The 21,054-nt window shown below is 43.6% G+C and overlaps 1 protein-coding gene across 1 annotated transcript; it reads left to right on the plus strand.

Moving 5' to 3' along the window:
- Positions 1–2,709: 2,709 nt before the first annotated feature.
- On the plus strand, positions 2,710–20,952 carry LOC118839570 (zinc finger protein 420-like). The gene is made up of 6 exons (XM_036747046.1): positions 2,710–2,838; positions 4,868–5,157; positions 7,771–7,865; positions 9,914–10,040; positions 12,904–12,999; positions 18,589–20,952. Exons 2-6 carry the CDS (start codon positions 5,121–5,123, stop codon positions 20,580–20,582), a joined length of 2,349 nt encoding a protein of 782 aa, XP_036602941.1. The 5' UTR covers positions 2,710–2,838; positions 4,868–5,120; the 3' UTR covers positions 20,583–20,952.
- The last annotated feature ends 102 nt before the right edge of the window (positions 20,953–21,054 follow it).

Consider the following 21,054-nt stretch of genomic DNA (forward strand, 5'->3'; position numbering starts at 1 on the left):
AGCAAGGTAACAGCTCCCAGATCTCACCCAAAGGGAAATTTTTGTTATTTGATCATTTTCCCCACCTATTTCTTGACTTTTAAATTTATATTAAAGTTGATCTGTGCTCCTGGAGTATGGGGAGCACTATCCCAAGCTTCGAGTATTTTGTGCTGCTGTTTTCAGAGTTAGTTCTATGGGTCTGTAAGCTTTCAGTTCTTCCAAGGGGGTATAATCTAAGGAGAGGTGTGTTTACTACTCTCCTGGTCTGTACTCTGGTCTCTGAGTGACCACAAGCACTCTTTGATGCCCTGGAACTGTGACCAGGCACCTCACTTCCCTGGGGCTGCAGGCTCTGGCATGCTAATGTTCCTCCTTGTCCTGGGACTGGGACCCAGGAAGTGACCCAGGACTGCCACCCAGATCTGAGTATAGACAATGCAAAGAATCCTGTGGCCAGTGCTAACACAGGGACCCCTGTAATCTCCAGGAGTCCGAACCCCTTACCATTTGTGGGCTGAGAGTTCCAGAAGCAACCACTGATACTGCTGATTCAGTTGTACCCAAGGCCTATTGCTGGTTTGCTGAGGCTCAGCCTAGGCTGGCACAACCTGTGCTCCACTTTCATCCTGATGTGATAGATCTTTCCTGCTGACCTTTTAAGTTGTGTTGGACTGAAAATTGTTTCACCCCCTCCTTTTGACTGTTCTGTCATGCCAGAATTTGCTTTGAGGCATTATTTAAAGTTGTTTGGAGGAGAATCTGAGAGAGCTCAGATGGGTCCCTGTTTTTTCTCTGCCATTTTGGCTCTCCCTCCCCTAGCTTTCAGTTTCAAGAGGGAAGATGGGTGAGTCCAACTCAACTTAAGATTTCTGAAGGCAAAGACTCTGGAAAAAGCTGATATGAGAGGAGCTGGCAGTCTCCATCATAATCCTGTCCTCGGCTTGGTACTACTTTGCCTTCCTTCAAGCCACACAACATCCCCATGCCACATATGGGGGATGGCCTTCATTACAAATATATTCATGGTCTTCCAGCTCAGCATCCAATGAAAAGACTTTTTTTGTTACCGTACAAAATGAATCTCTGAGTCATAATAGTAAACATTCAGAGGATATCTGTGTGTTTGGAAGTTGGGTGGGGGAGGGGGAGAGTAACTCTCTAAAACACATGCATGAAGGCTTTCTTTCTACCCTGACTACCCCCATGCTTCAATGAGCTGGCCTGGAATTCCAGATCAACTTGACTCAAGGGGATGCCGCACTGTTCTGACAGTAATCTCTGATGTCCAATGCCCCATTATATATACAAAGTAAATACCAGGTAGTTTTTTTGGGGGGGAAGGGTGACACTAGTTTGGTAGTTAAGGTGATCAGGAAAGACTTTATGTAGAAGGTGCCACTCTAGCAGACTTTTGAAGGAAAAAAAGGATTCTGAGAGGCAATGGTGAGATGGGTGTGCCCTCCAGGCATGAGGGACAACCAGTTCGAAAGCATCGTGATGGGAGATGTAATGTAATAAGTACTTAATGAATACTTGTTGAATGACTGAATGAACCAGATTTGCTAACTGCTTGGATGTGAGAGGTGAGGGAGAAAGAAAAACTAAGGATGACTCTAAGATTGGCGCTCCAAGAAACCCTTTGACCCCTCTCTTTCCCTCATTTCACATATTAGATCCATTAATAAGTTTGACCTTGTCCATCTTTCTCCGTGTTCGTAGTTCTCCTATTAACACCTGTATCTTCCTGTCAATTGCTACTCCCATTGTTATAGTTCAGACCTTCATGACTAGCTTCTGGAGGCTATTATACTCTCTTTATCCTCTACTCCTCCTACCCTAATCCGTTAGTCATGCTTTTGATCAGATTAATGTTCTCTATGCAGAATTAGATTTGGAAGAGACACTAAACGTCATGTAGTCCAACCTCTTAATTCTATAGGTGAGGAAATGGAGATCCAGGAAGGTAAAGTGACTTGCGCAAGGTTATAACGGCAGTAGCTGGGATTCAAACTTGGGTTTTACGACTCCAAGTTCAGAGCTCTTTCCATTGCAGCACGCTGCCTCCCAACTCTGTCTTTCTCAAATGGAAAAAAAGAAAAAGGAGGCAGCGGCTTCTTTTCTTGCATGCTGAGTAAAGTTCAACCTTCTTTTCTTGGAATTTAAGACCCCTCGCAGTCCGGCACCACCCTCTTCTTCAAGCTTTTTAAAGAATGTAGTACTCTTTTTCATCTTTCTGTCCTTCCTTGTTTGTTGACTGTGGCACGGCCTCCTTGTGCATCGTTGGATTTCTACACAACCTTTAACACTCCTTTTGAAAGCTACTTATGGGTGAAACTTTCCCCGACGCCCCAAATCAGTAACTGCCTTCCTCCTTTCAGCCCTCACAAAGCGCTTGTCTTGCGCTTCTCTCGTTCACTAGTCACTATCTGCTTGTGCGTTTCACTTACCAGGTACTGCCTATGCCCTATCACCAAACTAGATCTAAGCCACATAAGGGACGCAGGGACAGTTCATATTTTCCCCCAGTCCCTAGTATGGGGTTCTCCACACGACGGAAACTTAACGAATATTTGTTGGATTTAATTAAATCTTTTTTTCCAAAATATGTTCCTGGGCCCCCCGGTCCCTCTTACTGCACACTTAATTGGACCATGTACTTTTCCCTGGACTACATTTCCCAGAATCCTTCAGGCTGTGATCTTCTACGCCTCCATTTCCCAGAATCCCTGAGGAGTAAGTGACCGGCCCTGGGATCCCCTAAACTGGTCCTGAGGGGATCTCCTAAACATCGCCCCAAACTTTGTCCTGAGGACCGGGTCCAGATGTGTAGGCCCAGATCTCCACGTCTGGGCAGGGGTAGGGATGGAGGGGGTGCTTTGTTCCTGGGGCACTTGGAGAGGAGCCAGGGAGGGGATGTGGGCTTGCTTGTGTGTGCATGGGGTGACATGCGCGCGTGAGTGTGCGAGGGGCTGGGGCTTGTGTGAGCTTGCAGTCATGTATGTGTGTGGTTGCATGTGCATGTGTGTGAGAGAGAGGGGAAGGGACTCTGCAAGGCTGGAGGGCAGGGCTTGGGGGTGTGCTCAGACCGGGTGTTCGAGAGCAGAGCCCTGGGATTTGCCCAGCCCCGCATCTGTCTGTGTCTGAGGACTGCCCCAGGGGTCTGTCTCCCTGTGTAGACACACACACACCTGTGTGTACCAGCCCACTGGGGAGCTCTGTCCCACGCAGCAGCAGGTGCCGTGTCTTTGGGTAACATTCTTAGAGCCCAGGCTAGAGTACCCAAGGGCTGGGTGTTGGGGGCATCAGGAAGCTGGAGCTGGCAGTCTGAGGGGGGTTATGAGCATCCCTGATGGCAAGTGCATATCATAGCTTTGTATGAGGCCAAGAGGTCCAGTAAGATGCCATTTAGAGAGATTGCTGAGGTGCCTGGGATAGGGAACGATCGGGAGGTGGCCACAGGGATGTCAGGCAACAAGCCCTTACTGTGTGCCAGGACTAGGCTAGGTGGCTCAGCGGCTAGAGCCCTGGGCCTGGAGTGAGAAAGACTCCTCTTCTTGAGTTCAGATCTGGCTTAGACGCTAGCTGTGTATCCCTGGGCAAGTCACTTAACCTTGTTTGCCTCAGTGTCCTCAAATGGTAGGAAGAGTCAGACAGGACTGAACAACAACAAAAGAACAAAACCGCAGTCCTTGCCCTCAGGCAGCTGACATTTTCATGGGGAGGGAGTGTGCAAATAGCTAGGTACCTGTAGGATAGATTCTATTTATATATTTGTATTTATTATGATATACACACATAATATATACATACACACATATACACTTGCTGTTGTTGTCGAGCTTGGTCAGACATGAAAGATGCCAAGGTCACCCACTGCATCCTGGGACTTTCGTCTAGCCACTGGACTTTGATGACCCAGGGAAAGGGTGAGGCTGAGAGTGCGCAGCTCTGCCCGGCTGAAATCCAGCTCCCACATGTCATCTGCACAGTCACAGACATCTAGGTACATACATACATACACGCACACACATACAAATATACGCACGTGCAGAGGGGAGATGGAAGGTGATTTCAGAGGAACGGCTCCTTCAGGAGCCTCGAAGGAAGGAAGGAAGAGAACTTGATGGGTATCTGAGGAGGTAGCCGTCAGGAGCTTAATGATAACAGTAACGGGGGCTACCATTCATATAACACTTATTATCTCACGAGGAAACTGACGCAGGCTGATGTTAAGTAACTGTCCAGGGTCACAAGTTAATTAAGTGTCTGGGGTAGGATTTGAACTCAGGTGTTCCTGACTCCACATCCAATACTGCTCACTGTGCCACTTAGTTTTCTTGGTTCAGATGCCTTGCCCCTCCTCCCACCTTTGGGTGTCTCCCCAGCCTCCTGTCTCCCACCCAAGATCCCTGGGTCTAGTAGTATCTGCTACAGTTTGGCGTATCGGTCTGTGTGTGCTAGGTAATTGTCAAATGAGTGGGGTGCAATCACGGAAAATGATTTCATGTCTGGTTTTGTGTTGGGACTTTGTCCATCAACAAGCATTTATTAAGTGCCTGCTGTGTGCCAGGTACCTTGCTAAGTGCTGAGATGCAAAGAATGGCAGAAACAGCCTCTGGCCTCAAAAAGCTCACATTCCAAGGGGTAGGAGTTGGGGGGGGGGGGAGAGAGAGAGAGAGAGAGAGAGAGAGAGAGAGAGAGAGAGAGAGAACAATGTGCAAAAAAAAGAGTACATACTCTGTGTGGGCCTGGCCTAAAATGTGTGATTGTCAGCCAGTCAGCCAATAAGCATTTATTAAGTGCCTACTGTTGTGACAAGCTTGTTAAGTGCTTGGGGGTGCTTGCTGGGCCTCATAGATGACTATATTTTGTCTCTGGCCCCCAGCACCCTCAAGGTAACTCCACAGAGCACCAGTGACCAGCTCTTCAGAAAGGTGGAGGGATTGGAATACAGCCCTCTGGGAGCCTAAATCCATCCTACTTATGCCAAGACCTTTGCCTGGACCTTCAGAGTTGAGATCTATGAAGGGAAGATGTCCTGGAGTTTTGGGTGATCAGGCAAGTCCCCATCACTGGGGCTGGAGAGAAAGGACTTGAAAAAAACCAAACATTAAGACCAGCATTGAGGAGAGGTGACCATGGAGGCTGCCTGGTTCCACATGCTTGAAGAGAGAGGTGAGAAGTTCTGGGGTTGGGCGGGGGGTGGGGGGGGGGTGGGGAGGCGGTGTGTGGAGAAGGGTTATTCGGGAGGGACAGGAGAGCCTTTGGGAAGAATGGATGAGGGAGCCTTCCCAGCGGGGAGAGCAAGAGCCCAGATGTAACGGAGCCCTCTTGACTTCTCCCTGCCCCAAACACCATTCACTGAGTCACGGATTTAGAGCTGGAAGGGATCTTTGAATCCTCTGCCTCAGTTTCACACCATCTACCACTTTCCCATGTTCTGGTGTCTCTCCACAAGAGCAGCCAAGGCATTCACCTGCCACCCCTCAGTCTGAGCAGGGCAGAGTGTCACCCGTGGGCTCACCTTCTGGGCCCCACAAAACTGCATCCTTCCTACTGTTCTGATATAAGGTAGGGAAGATCGGATCTCCGTGGCTTAGTGAGTGAAGACTCTTATAGACCCTGATGGAGGCAGTGAGGTGGATCTTGAGTAGTATTCTGGGAAGACCTGAGTTCAAATCCTGTCTCAGATACTTGCTAGCTGTGTGACCTTGGGCAAGTCATTAATCACTATTTGCCTCAGTTTCCTCATCTGTAAAGTGAGAGAAATGGACTCAGTGGTCTCTAAGGTTGCCTCCAGCTCCCAATCTATGACTACATCCTTTAGACTAGTTTTTTTAAATTTATTTTTTTATTTTTCGTTTACAACACTCTGTTCCACAAGTTTTTGAGTTCCAAATTTTCTCCCCCTCCCTCTCTTCCCCCTCCCCCCCCCAAGACGGCATGTGATCTGATATAGGTTCTACATATACCTTCGCATTAAACTTATTTACACAATAGTTAAGTTGTAAAGAAGAATTATAACCAATGGAATGAATCATGAGAAAGAAGAAACGAAACCAAAAAAGAAGGAAAAAAAAGTGAGAAAATAGTTTGCCTCAATCTGCCTTCAGACTCTCTAATTCTTTCTCTGGGTATGCATAGCTTTTTCCATCATGAGTCTTTTGGAGCTGTCTTTGAGTTTTGTATTGCTGAGAAGAGCCAAGTCTGTCAAAGTTAGTTATCACAGACACCGTGTGTCTGTAATCGTGTATAACATTCTCCTGGTTCTGCTCCCCTCACTCAGCATCAGATCACGTAAGTCTTTCCAGGTTATATTGGAGTCCGTCTGCTCCTTGTTTCTCATAGCACAATAGTATTCCTTTACATTCATATACTACAACTTGTTTAGCTATTCCCCAATTGATGGGCCTCCCCTTGATCTCCAATTCTTTGCCAAGTTTTTAAAGGGTCTTGCTGATATTCCTTTCTTCATTTTTTAAAGCACCACCGTCACCTTCCGCTGTCTTCCTCATCCCTTCATAGAACCCTTCCTTGGACAATCAGTCCATTTCCATCCCTTGCTTTCCTTCCCCCAAGTCTGTAGCATGTAAAATTTGTCCCCAGAAGTGGAGTTGGGAGTGATTTTTCCGTTCACTGCTCCTGACATGGCGGGGCTTCTGAGGGCTGGACATCTGAAGAAAACCATCAATCAGCCTTCTCCACCACTGCAGCTGCTGCTACACAGAATCTCAGGCTACTTAGCTGCCTTCTGGTTGAACCTTTTTAGGAAAAAGATTCCTTCCTGTAAATAGACCTGACGAGTGGTGGTCCAGCCTTTGCTGGAAGACTGTCCTGTCCCAAAGCAGCCCCTCTCTGCTAGGGATGGCTCTTACTACTGGGACATCATGTTTCTCCTGACATCAGGCCTAAATGGGTGCTTGGCGACTTCTGCCCGTGGCTCTTGGTCTTGTCCGCCTTGAGCTCTGCCATCAGAGACCAAACTGAACAAATCCGCACCTTTCCTGAAGACTAGGGTAGGGAATGGAAACATTTACCTTAATGTAGAGAGGTAGCCTGGTGTCAGAGGGGATGGGGAGCCCACCTTGGTGTCTGAAAGGTCTGGGTCCAAGGTCGGATCTGATGCTTCCTACCTCTGTGACCTTGGTCAGGTCATTTCCATTTTCTAGGACTGGGACGTATAAGCTAAAATCCTTTAGTGACTGTATTTCAGTATGACTGGTTTTCTTTGTGATCCTATGCATTTTATTTTATGTACCTGGAGATGTGATTGTGAGGAGTCCACAGGCTTCAGACTGGATGCCCAGGGGGTCTGGGCTAGAGGCAGGACCCTTTCCACCTCTAGGTCCGTGGCCCTGTGATCCTGTGTGACCTGACACGAAACACTTAGCCTCCCAGTGCCCTAGACAACTCTCTTAGGACCAGGAGTAGTGGAGTATCGCTATAGGGATGTTCCTCACTGGAGAGCTTCTGACGTGAGTGAAATCACAGATTTAGACTACCCTTCCTCCCTGCCTCAAAAAGTGAAGCACGTGAGGCACAGAGACCTTGAGTCTCATTCTTAGTGTCACCCAGGACATAGTGGGAAGTTCTGTGAACGATCCCCTGAGCAGAGCTCTGTCCCTGGGAACCTGCCTAGTTGGGCCCATGAACCATGGCTGTGATCCAAGGAGATCTGCAAGGCTGACTCTGGGCTCCCAGTCAGCTGGTGTGTGAGGATCTGTCCCCTTGGTGGGTCTGGGAACTGCTCTCTAGGACTGGCTTCTTACCTCTTTTCTTTTCCCTCAGTTCTGCTTTCTCAAGATTTTGTCCTTCCCCAAAAGAGAAGAGTGAAGGAGGAGGTGGAGGGAGTGACTTCTGGGCACCCGATGGCCAGGTCCCAGGTGAGTTAGGCTTTCCTGACTCTTCTGAATACCATCGTATTTCTCAGACCTCTCTTTCCCTTGTCCGTGGCTGGTGCCCTGTAACCACGTCCAATCCGTCGTCCAGCCGCTTGGTTATTCTCTGCCAAACAATTGAATGTGAGTAGATTTAGGAGGGGATTAGAGCTGAAAAGAACTTTGGAAATCATGTAGCCTCCCCCCTCCCCAGAGGCCCAGAGACATGATATTCCTACCCAGGTTCACCAGGGGCAGGACCTGGGCCAGAATCCAGGCATCCTCCCATTCCACCCCAGCCCTGTCCAGTGAATGCTTCCTTGCTGCTTCCTGCCTGCTGCAGGAGGCTCTTCTTTGAGCATTCATTTGGATTCGTTTTCAGTTGTTTCCCTTTTTAAAAAGGGTTTTTTTTTTTTGGCAGGGCAATTGGGGTTAAGTGACTTGGCCGGATTTGAACCCAGGTCCTTCTGACTCCAGGGCTGATGCTCTACTCACTGCACCACCTAGCTGCCCTGGTTTTTTTTTTAATCTCTTGTTCTTACATCACATTTACTGGTTTGCAGCTTGGTGGTGCAGTGGATAGAGCACTGACCCTGGAGTCAGGAAGACCTGAGTTCAAATCGAGCCTCAGTCACTGACTAGCTGTGTGACCATGGGCAAGTTACTTAACCTCTGTCTGCCTCAGTCTATCCTCATCTGTAAGGTGGGGATAATAATAGCCCTTACCTCACAGGGTTGTTGTGAAGTTCCAATGAGAAAATGTGTATGTAGAGCATTTTGTAAACTTTAAAGCACTATATAAATGCTGGATATTATTATTAATAAAAAATAATTAATATAAAGCAAATAATATAAAACATAAATATTAATAATATAACAACAATAATAAATATGATAATAATATATTTCACTTCCCTTACCCAGTGATTTTCCCTTTGTAACAAAAATAAAAAACAATTCAGCAAAAGCCACCATCAGTCTTCCTGACTCCAAACCTGACTCTCTAGACATGTGTACCTGCTTGAAAGTCTGTGACTCCTCAAAGGTCCATTAACCACATTCCCACCAGTGACTTGTGATCTTCTCTTCTCCTGGAGGAAGGGGAGATGGGGCACTATAGATGCCTATATAAAGGGAGGAGTGGTTAATGTCTAGAGGTGAGATAAGCCTCACATATAAATCTGTGATTTATAATCTGCCTCCTGAGCACAGTGCCTCGTATACAGTAAGCACTTAATATGTGCTGGTTGATTGATTATTCCCCAAACCTTGTGGTCAGTAATGGAGAGTAATTTATCTAATTAGAAAATAGTGTCAGTCAACCAACATTTATTAAGCTCTGGTTATATACTTATTCCTGTGCTAAGTTTGGAGATGCAGAAAGAGGTAAAAACTTTGTTCCTTCTTTTCTGGCCTAGGTCTGAGTTGGGCTAGTTTCCAGGTAGAATATAATACAGCATACTACGTTCTGTACTTAAATGAAATGAAATGCTTGTGGGTCATTCAGCCATCCACAAAGGAGACTTACTTAGCCATAGCAGTGTGACCAGGCAGTGCACCAAAGACATCCCTGATTGATCTGGCTGCTGCTGAGTTGCTCATAGTGATCTTTCAGCCAAGAATTGGGGCTGTCTGGAGCTGTTTTGTTGTCCCAAGGCAAAGGCCATGAGGTGAGTCTTGAAAGAAGCCAGAGAAGCTAAGAGGTGGAGGGGAGGAGGGAGAGCATTCCAGGCATGAGGGATAGCCAATGCAAAGGCATGGAGATGAGAGATGAATATCACGTGTGAGGTATAGCAAAGAGGCCAGTAGAGCAAGATTATGGAGTGTGGGAAAGGGAGAAGGCTGGAAAGCCAGGAAGGGGCTGAGTTGTGAAGAGTTTTAAATGCCCAACATGTAATCCTTAAAGTAAGAAGGAATCACTGGAGTTTGAGTAGGAGAATGGAGGTGACATGGTCAAACCTATAGGAAAAGGCTGAGGCTGGATTTGAACTCAAGCCTTCCCAACTCCAGGCCCAGTGCTCCATCCACTGCACCACCCAAATGTTGTCTTTCAGGAATTGGTGACATTCCAGGATGTGGCTGTGGACTTCACCCAGGAGGAGTGGAGGCACTTGGAGCCGGCCCAGAAGGACCTGTACAGGGAGGTGATGCTGGAGAACTATCATAACTTTGTCTCCCTTGGTAAGGACAATTTGCCCCTGTGAGCTGGCATCTGTCCATTGGAAAGTCAACAGTGCAATTTTGAAGCATTTATGAGGCACCTATTATGTGCAATGCACTGTGCTAGGTGACTGGGAGGCAAAAACAGAAACAAAGCACTGTCTTCCAGGAGTTCTAATTAGACATGGGGGATACGACATATATGAAGAGAAGTAAATACAAAATTACATAAATTATTCTAGAGAAAAATGGACTGCCAATGGGAGGGATCCGGTGAGGCTGCTTGTAGTAGGTCAAATCTGAGCTGAGCTTTGCAGGAAGCTAGAGACTCTAAGAGGTGGCAGAAGTAAAGAGAGAGCCCCTTTGAGGCATGGGGGGGGGGGGGTGGAAGCAGGAGGTGGTATGTCATGTCCAGGGAACAACTAGCCTGGTCTGATTGTCATGGAAAGTTCTTGAAGAGAGGGCGTATCATGAAATAAGTCTGCAAAAACAAATCTGGGTGGGAGCCGTATTGTGTAGGGCTGGCCGAGCTGAGAATTTTGTGTCTTAGACTGGAGGCAATAAGATTTTTGTAAGTTGAGTCATATTCTAAGTGCCTTAGGGCAAACAATATGATACCTCCGAACATTTCTGAGTAAGGGAGCTCTGTGTCAGATCCATGTTTTAGGAATATCAATTTGACAGCTGCATTGAGGTGGGTCTGGCACACTCTGCTTTAGTCCCAGAGAGAGAGAAGGAGAGGGAGGGGGAGTCATGGGTGAGGAATTGCTAGGAGGCAACATAGAAATTGTAATTTTCAGGACCTGCTCTTACAATGTTAATCCCCCCTGCCGTAGTCTCTAGTTTTGAGGATTCTCTGACTGTAAGGCACTGATTCTCCATCGACTCTCTCTTAGCCACCATTAAGATTTATGGAGCCTATTTCTTTCTGGATAGTGGCATCCTAAAGGCTCCAGGATGTCTGGAATACTTAGGTCTGGTTTGATTTGCTGTACAGGGATATTCTTCCAGTGGACAAATTCCTTCCTTTCTTAATGTGAGGGACACTGTGTTGATGTTCCATTTCTATTTTGTCTTTTTATTTCTGTAGCCTAGCATAGTACCAGGCTACATACATACATAGTGGGTGCTTAAGAAACGCTGGTTGAATTGAATTGCCAAGTGAAAGGTTCTCTCTCAGAGTCTTCACACGGCCTTAATATCAGCCACATTGGTCTCCAGGGTGTTCCACATGCACGATACCCCACATCCCATCTCCATGCTTTTGTACAGTCTGTCCCTTGTTCCTGGAATGCACTTTCTGCTCACCTCCATGTATAAGAATCTCAATCGTTTCTTTCAAAGGCCAACTCAAATACCACCTCCTGTAGGAATCCATTTCTGGCCCTCTCCCGCTCCTAGTGCCTCTCCCCCTAAATTATCTTGTATTTACTCTGCATGTGCTTATAAATCTACATGTTATCTCTCCCTATAGAATGTAACTCCCTGAGGGCAGGACCTGTCTTTGTATCCTCAGTGCTTTGTACAGTGCCACACAATGGGTTTGTTGAGGGTTGAGGGAGAAAAAAAAAGGTTCAGGAACCCCAAGACTGGAGTTCCCAGATGGGGTCATTGAGAGGGAGTGCCCCTCAAAGACCCAAGTACTGGAGAGGGTTGGGGCCGTTTGGAATGAATTCATGATCTCAAACATTCTTCAAGTCAAGGTGGCAAAGATTTATTATACTTTACAGTGAGCAAGAGTTCTTAGGGAACCTGTAACCTTATAGGGCTACAGGGAAAGTTTAAATACAAGATTGGGCATGAAACCTGTCAATTAGGTGTTTTGGGGTGGGATTAGGGAGTGGTTAAGGGGTGGTCAGTTCTCAAAGGAACATGCACTTTTTGTATCTACTGTTCAGGTATCTTACCCAGAGTTCACTGGGAAATAGCCCAAGAGGAGGCTACCTGGGGGTGTGGTTTTGACCATGAAACATCACTAAGTCAACCATTGGTCATGGCTCACTGGGAATATCCAGGTGGCTTCCATCAAATGTCTTGTTAGACAAGATGAATGTAAGGGATTATATATTTGACTATGTCTAGAATACATATCAGGGAGGTCAGTAAGTAGTAAATATTGTTATGTCCTAGTGCACAGCCAATTAGCAATACATGGGGAGTCCAAACTAATAATTTCTATAGGTAGGTACAGCTGGCCACAGTATGAGGAGGAGAGATGAGTGTTTGGCTAAGGCATGCTGCCCTTGAACTGGAGAGAGACTGCTAGGGCCAATGCTTTGAAGCTAGGGAGAGATGTGATTTTAGAACTAGGGTCCAGGCACAGGCACTCAAGCAGAGACTAAGGAGAAATGTTAGAATTAAGGTCCAAGCACAAGCACCCCAGCACCCCATCAGGTTCTTAATGGTGTTTGTCGATTCAATGATTATTCGAATACAGTTCTAGAGATATGAAAGGTTTATATTCTCTTAGCTGCTGTTGGACCAAAATGGGTTAGTTTGATTTGAACCTCAGTTTTGCCCTGTGATCCATTCCCTATACTTCAAGAGAACACAATGTAGCGTGTTCTTCAGAAATCCTTTGTTACCTTTCCTTGAGGTTTCTTAGCATGCATGATACTTTTTCCCTAAGTGAAAAAATTTGATTCACTAAACATTTATTAAGCACCTACTATGTGCTGGGCATCCTACTAAGCCCTGGGGATAAAAGAGGTAAAAGAGAGTCCCTGCCCTCAAGGAGCTCACAACTAATGGTTTCTACACCAACATGCAAACAAATATGTAGGAAAGCAAATGGTCTACAGGAAAAAAGGAAGTAATTACCCTCTGGGAAGGCACTGGTAAAGTGCTCTGTCTTCAGTACTTCTTGTTTCTTTCCCATGAGCAGGGCTTCCTGTTTCCAAACCAGATGTGATTTCCCAGTTGGAGAGCGGTGAAGCCCTGTGGCTCCTGGAAGGAGACAGCCCAAGATGCACTTTTCTAGGTAAGTAATGGAAGACCAGCAGAGGGAGTCCTGAAAGCAGCATCTCCTTCAGTTAGTCATGCTTTAGCCAAGAACATTTTTGCTCTCTCTCCTGTTGCATTCACCTCCAGTTTCAGAGTCATTCCTTCTTTCCTGCTGATCCTAGTGCTAGCACCTGAACAGATTTACAGCAGATCAGAATTGGAAGAGGCAATCAGAAGCCATTTGGTCTAACTTACATTGGGAAGAATCCCCTCAATGGCATCCCCTATAAGTGGCTTCCTCTTACCTCAAGAATACTGGTTCTTGACCTTTTCTGTGGCACGGATGCTTTTGGCTGTCTGATGATGGCTTCTCTAAAGGATCTCCTTTTCAGAATATAAAAGGAAATACATATGATTATATAAGAAATCAATTACATGGAAACCTAGTTATCAAACTATATGTTTTTCAAAACCAAGGTTACAAACTTCACCTTGTATAAAATAGAAACTTCTTTTTGACTTTTAAAGCCCTTCGTCACCTGGCCTCAACCTTGATTTCCAGCCCTATTATCCATTACTCTCCCACCTGAACACAATGGTCTTTCTTCTTCACACCTCAATCACTTGTCTCTGCACCTTTGCCCTGCTGCCCCCCCATATCTGTAATGCATTCCCTACTCACCCCTGCTGCTTAGAATCCCCTTTTTCCTTCACAAGTCTGTCCAGGCCAGTCCTGTAAGTAGAGCCCTTTGGGGGCATAGATGGGAGAAGGTAGAGACTTGAGTCAGTGGGGACAATTTGGAGGTTTTTGCAATAATCCAGATGAATGAGGGTGGAGGTCTACATCAGGCAGAAGAGAAAAAGGGAAGTATAGGAGACATACCTTGAAGGTAGATAGACTTGGCAGCTGATTAAATATGTGATATAAAGGAGAAAGTGGCATTAGGGATGATTCTGAGGTTGACTGGTATTTTGAACCTAGGCAACTGATTATGCCTTGGAAAGAAGTCAGAAAGTTCAGTAGAGGTTTGCATTTAGTGGGAGGAAACAGCATATTTCAAAGAAAACTCTTTATCTCTCCCTAAATTCATGCCCCCCCCCACTCCTTTTCTGGATGATACTTCCCTTTCTCTATCCAAGGTGCCATCCTTGTTCCTGTCTCCCAGTTTTGTGACCTCAGCCTTATCCTCGACTTCTCACTCTTTCACCCACATATCTAATCAGTGGCCAAGTTTCTCTCATCTGTTCCCTTCTTGCATGGCCACCACCCTAGCTTATGGCCTTAGCATTTCTCAGCTAGACTTTCAATGGTGCCATGATTAGTCTTCATTCCTTCACTCTCGCCCTATTCCACATGTTGCCAAAGTGATTTTTCCTTAAGCTTTGGTCTGACTACATCACTTCGCTTCTCGGTCAGCTCCAACGACTCTCTATTATGTTTCAAATAAAAGACACTCTTCTTACAGGGCTTTAAAAGCCCTTTACAATCTGGCCCCAGCCTACCTTTCCAAACATATTTTCCATCCTTTCCACACTCTACTATTTAGCTTAGCAGGATGCCCAACACATAGTAGGTGCTTAATAAATGTTTAGTGAATCAATTTCTTTCCATTAAGGATAAAGTATCATGCCTAGAAGCCCCAGGAAATGATAATAAAGCTCTTTAGCCTTTAAGTGTTCCTCACACTTGGCATTCCATTTCTCATCAAGCATTTAGCATAGAACCTGACTCATAAAACATGCCTAATAAATGCTTGTTTCTTTTCCTTCCTCTGTCTCTATGCCTATGTGCTGGCCATCCCCCATGCCCAGAATGCCCTCCTTCCTCATCTCATACAGCCCATTGCTTTCTTCATATCTCAGACAATCCAGATTGTCTTAACTGCTAGCTGCCCCTTGCTCCTGACACTGCCTAGTATTTATTTGTCTTTATTCTTTATAACCTGTATTTATGTACATATTGTCCCCCTCTATGGAAAGCAAGCTTCTTAAGAGCAGGGACTATTTAATTTTTGTCTCTTATCACCTTGTATCCCCTGTCGAGCCTAGCATCTTGCACTGAAGAGATGCGGGCTAAATGCTTGTTGATAGATAGATTGGCTGATTGCTTAGCTGCTTTTCAAACAGCCAGTAATAGCTTCCTGTCAAGGCCCAGGGCCTATTCCTCGGGACAAACTGTGGTTTTTCCATATCACTTTTACAATACAGTGTCTAGAACTGATCTAGGTGGTTCAGTAGATAGAAGAGTCAGGAAGACCTGAGTTCAGATCCAGCATCAGACATTTATTAGCTTGTTTGACCCTGGGCAAGTCACTTTAACCCTGTTTGCCTCAGTTTCTTCATCTGTAAAAACAAACTGGAGAAGGAAATGGCAAACCACTGTAGTATCTTTGCCAAGAAAACCCCAAATGGGGTCATGAAGAGTCAGACATGACTAAAACTACCGAAAAACAAGAACTGAGCTGAGAATTCCAAATGCGGTCTGAGTAGAACAGAGTAGAGTAAGACAAAGACTTTCTATGACTTTGACACTAATGAATGCGAAAAGCCTTCTCTATTCATGGAGCTCAAGATTGTGTTCACTGTTGTAGTGGCTGTGAGAAACTGTGGTTTGTAGTGAGCTTGTGGCAACCAGAATCTTCAAATCTTTTGAGTGTGACAAGGAGTGTGATAGGAGTGGGACTCCTGACAAACCATTTGTGTTGGTGATGTTTTAAATCGAAGTGTAAGGCTTCACATTTAACCTTAAATTTCAAGTCAAGTAGAGTCAGCAAACATTTATTCAGCACTTACTGTGTGCCAGGCACTGTGCCAAGTGTTGGAGATACAAAGAAAGGCAAAAGAATAGTCCCGGCATCCAGGAAGCTCATGGTCTAATGGGGGAGACAACTATGTACATTCAACATATTAAAGAGGGTCAATTGGAGATAATCAATAGAGGGAAGGCACTCAAATTACGAAGGACTGGGAAAGGCTTTTTGCAGAAGGTGAGACTTTAACTGAGACTGAAAAGAAATGATGAAAGCCAAGAGGTAAAGATGAGGAGGGAGAGAGTTTCAGGCCTGGGGGACAGGAGGTGAAAATGCTTAGAATAGGATATAGAGTGTCTTATTCAAGGAACAGTGAAGAGACCAGTAGCACTGGGTCACAAGACATACTCGTTGTTCTAAAGCCTGTTGAGCTTTAAAAAATTGTTTTTGATTCAGCTATCTAGTATATTAAGTATTTCACACATCCTTCTTTCTACCAGCTAGCTATGATTTCATCAAATGTCTTGATAAAAACAGACCAAGAACTAGCTGTGTGACCTTGGGCAAGTCACTTAATCCCAATTGCCCTGTCTTCCCCCTGCAAAAACAAAACAAAACAAAAAAAAACAAAACAAAACAAAAACAGACCAAGAGAGAGCCAGCATATCTGGGACATGCTACTAGAGGACTCCCTATAGATTGATGACATTGTTTGATTTATTACCCTTTGTGGATAAAGCTATTCAGCCAGCTGTCCCTGTAGGCTTCACATAGGAGGTAGTGCTTGAGCTGAGGCTCAGAGGAACGAGGGAATTCTGAGGCGCAGATGAGAGAGGAGAGCATTCCAGTCATGGGGGATGGCTAGTAAAAACCAAAGGCATGGAGAGCAGAGACTGAGTGCCGTGTCTGAGGGACAGCTAAGATACTTTCATCTAGACCACATTTCATCTCCTTGACCACTAAGATTTCTTGGAAGACTTTGCCAATGATTTGCAAAAAACTCTAGATATTGGAGGCCTTTGTTATCCCCTCATCTATCTGTTCAGAAATTTTATCAATGAAGGTTAGTTTTGTCAATGTGTTCCTATTGCATTCATGCTTTTTCTTCCTCTAAGGCCTCGCAAAACATCTATTTTATAATAGTTTACTGAATTTTGCAATAGATAACTTCAGGTGTTCTGATCTGTAGTTTCTATAACCTGCTTCCTATTTCTCACTGTGCAAATATTTTATAAAAGATTGCCTATGGTGGTTCTCTGATGATATGAATAAATTATTTCTATACCCTGGAGTGTTACGCATTTAGTCCTAGATAGTTACTCTGTTAATATGTTTTTACCTGTTTTTGTCTTTAATTTCCCTTTGAAAATGTTTACTCTATCTTTTCCAGACTGACCATTCTTTGGGTGTGTGTTTTTAAAAATCAGCAAGCATTTATCAAATAATAAATATGTGCCAAACTGTGTTAGGTTCTGGGGTTACAAAGACAAAAGTCAAACAGTTTTTGGCCTCAAAGAACTTACATTCTGATGGAGGAGACAACATTCACATAAACTAGCATATCCCATTCAAAAAAGAGAGACAGTACAAACAAAACCAATGAGGCCCATGTTAGAAGAAAAGCAAAAAACTGGGAAAAATTTTTATATCAAGTTTCTCTGATGAAGACCTCATTTCTCAAATATATAGAGAACTGAATCAAATTTATAAGAATATAAGTCATTCTCCAATTGAGCAATGATCAAAGGATATGAACAGGCAGTTTTCAGAGGAAGAAATTAAAGCTATAATCATGTGAAAAATGCTTTAAATCACTATTGATTAGAGAAATGCAAATTAAAACAACTCTGAGGTACTACCTCACACCTATCAGATTGGTTAATATGACAGAAAAGGAAATGACAAGTGTTGGAGGGTTTGTGGGAAAAGTGGGACAGTAATGCTCTGTTGGTAGAGTTGTGAACTGATTCAGCCATTCTGGAGAGCAATTTGGAACTATGCCCATATAACTATAAAATCATACATACCCTTTGATCCAACAATACCATTACTAGGTCTTTTCCCAAAGAAATTAAAAAAGAAAGGATAAAAGACCTATATATACAAAAATATTTATAGCTGCTCTTTTTGTAGTGGCAAAAAATTGGAAATTGAGGGGATGCCCATCAACTGCGAGTGGCTGGACAAATTGTGGTATGTGATTTTGATGGAATACTATTATGGTATAGGAGACTTATATGAACTGATGCAAAGAGGAGTGACTAGAGCCAGGAGAACATTGTACATAGGAACAGCAGTGTTGTATGATGATCAGTTGTGAATGACTTAGCTATTCTCAGCAATATAGTGATCCAAGACAATCCAAAGGACTTATTGAAAAATGTTATCCACCTCCTAAGAAAGAACTGATGGAGTCTGAATGCAGATCAAAGCATACTGTTTTTTCATTTATGTTTGTTTTGGTCTGTGTTTTCTTTCATAACATTACTAATGTGGAAACATCTTTTACATGACTGCACAAATAACCTATATCAAATTGTTTGCCTTCTCAATGAGGGGAAAAGGAAGGAAGGGAAGGAGAGAATTTGCAACTCAAACTTTTAAAAAATGAATCTGAAAAATTGGTTTTTTGCATGTAATTTGAAAAAAATTAAATTTTTAAAAAGGCACAAGGCACATAGTTATTTATTTTAAAAAGGCACATATTGGTGGGGAAGGCACTAGCTAGGAGGACCAGGAAAGACCTCATGTAGAATGTAGTGCTTGAGCAAATATCATTCTCTTTCAGGATATAGGGAATCTACATCTTCTAAAATAATTTCTTTTTTCCTGAGTACAGAGATCAGTGAATTTTAACAATTTTTTTCTTCTTTCAGCTTCCTTTACCCAGAAGACAAGCTATGAAACTAAGAAATTGATTCCAAAGGAGGGTATTTCTATGAGAGAGTCATCCAAGAAGAGAATCACAAAAGATGGTCCTTGGCATCCCAAGTTTGAAGAAACTTGGGATTGTGATGTCATGTTAGCCAGGCAAAAGGGTGGTACAGAGAGACAGTATTGGCAATCAATAGTCACTCACAGAAAACCTTTTAATGAATTGAGTGTTCATGACTTCGGAGGAAAGTTCAGTCTAGTGTCAGTTCTTCCACAACAGACAGGTCCAATGAGAAAAAGTCTCTATAAATATACAGTTGAAAAAAGCTTTGAACAGTTTTCAGAACCAAGTAAATACAGTAAACTCTCCTTAGGAAAGGCACTTTCTAAGTATAATAAGTGCAGAAAGCCCTTCAGTTACCATTCAGACCTTATTCAGTACCATAGAATACATTCTGGAGAGAAGCCCCATAAATGCATTGAATGTGGAAGAGTCTTTAGCAACAACTCATGCCTTACTGTACATCAAAGAATTCACACTGGAGAAAAACCCTATAAATGTAATGAATGTGGGAAAGCTTTTAGCCAGAAGGGAAACCTTAATACACATAAGATAATTCATACTGGACTAAAACCTTTTGAGTGTAATCAATGTAGGAAAGCCTTTGGCAACAATTCATCCCTTATTCTACATCAGAGGATTCATACTGGTGAGAAGCCTTTTGAATGTAATGTATGTGGAAAAGCTTTTAGCCAGAGGGGATACCTTAAACAACATGTTCGAATCCACACTGGAGAGAAGCCCTTTGAATGTAATGAATGTGGAAAAACTTTCAGCAATAATTACCACCTGACCCGACATCAAAGCATTCATACTCAAGAGAAGCCTTATGTATGTAATGAATGTGGAAAATCCTTCAGCCAGCAAGAGTACCTTAAGAAACATAAGAGAATCCACATTGGAGAGAAGCCCTTTGAATGTAATGAATGTGGTAAAGCCTTCACTGACAATCACCAATTAACTAGACATCAAAGTATTCATACTCGAGAGAAGCCTTATGTATGTAAGAACTGTGGGCAAGCCTTTAGTAACAGTTCCCGCCTTAGCGAGCATCAGAGAAATCATGCTCGAGGGAAGCCCTATAAATGTAATGAATGTGGCAAAGACTTCAGGCACAGCTCATCTCTTGTACAACACCAGAGGATTCATACTGGAGAGAAACCCTTTCAGTGTAATGAGTGTGAGAAAGCTTTCAGCCAGAAGGGAGATCTCAATAAACATAGGAGAATTCATACTGGAGAGAAACCTTTCGAGTGTCATGAATGTGGGAAAGCTTTCGGTCAAAGAAAGTACCTGACTGAACATCAGGAAATTCATTCTCAAGAGAAACCCCATAAATGTAATGAATGCGGGAAAGCCTTCAGTCGGAAGAAGTACCTTACTGAACATCAAGGAATTCACTCACGAGAGAAACCTTTTAGATGTAATGAATGTGGAAGAAACTTCAGCCTAAGGAAATTCTTTATTAATCATCAGAGAATTCTTCATCCTCAAGAAAAACCCCGTGAATGTAGTGAATGTGGGGAGGTCTTCAACAACATTACATCCTTTATTGACCATCAGAGAATTCATATTGGAGAGAAACCCTTTCGATGTAATGAATGTGGGAAAGCCTTCAGCAACAATTACCGCCTTACTCAACATCAAAGAATTCACACTGGAGAGAAATCCTATGTATGTAATGAATGTGGGAAAGCTTTCATTCAGAGAGGAGACCTGACTAAGCACCACAGAATTCACACTGGAGAGAAACCTTTTCAGTGTAGTGAATGTGGGAAAGCTTTCAATCGGAGTGGGAACTTTAAGCAACATCAGAGAATTCATACTGGAGAGAAACCTTTTGAATGTGATGAATGTGGAAAGACATTTAGGCAGAGGCAAAACTTTACCACACACAAGAAAACTCATACTAGTGAAAAACCCAGTGAAATATAATAATCTGGGGAAAGTTTTTTTTTTTTAGCTCAAAGGAGTATTCAAAGAATATCAGAGAATTCATGCCAGAGAGAATCCCTATAAATGTAAAGAATGTTGAAAGCCTTCAAAATGTGCTCATCCTTAGGAAGTATGGAAGAGTTCATATTGAAGCAAAACTCTATGAATATAATTGACCATGGGAAAACCTGTGGATTGTAGTTTATGTTCTATCAGAGACTGGATCCTAGAAATTAACTGTCAGAGATAATATAGAAGAGGCTTCATAAAAAACTTGTAAAATTTTAAATTCTAGTGTCAAGATTTCAGATTTTGTAACAAACTATAAAATTGTTTTGGTATTTTTAAGAGAGAAAAATAATTACGTTCATCTTTGTATCCGTTTTCCTCTGATATATGCGTTAGTTGGCATTTGGTGACAATTGGGTAGCTTAAGTTTCAGATCTGAAGTAGCACCTAAACTACAAAGATC

This window comes from Trichosurus vulpecula, chromosome 2 (genome assembly GCF_011100635.1).
Source record: "Trichosurus vulpecula isolate mTriVul1 chromosome 2, mTriVul1.pri, whole genome shotgun sequence".
Taxonomy (NCBI): Eukaryota; Metazoa; Chordata; class Mammalia; order Diprotodontia; family Phalangeridae; genus Trichosurus; species Trichosurus vulpecula.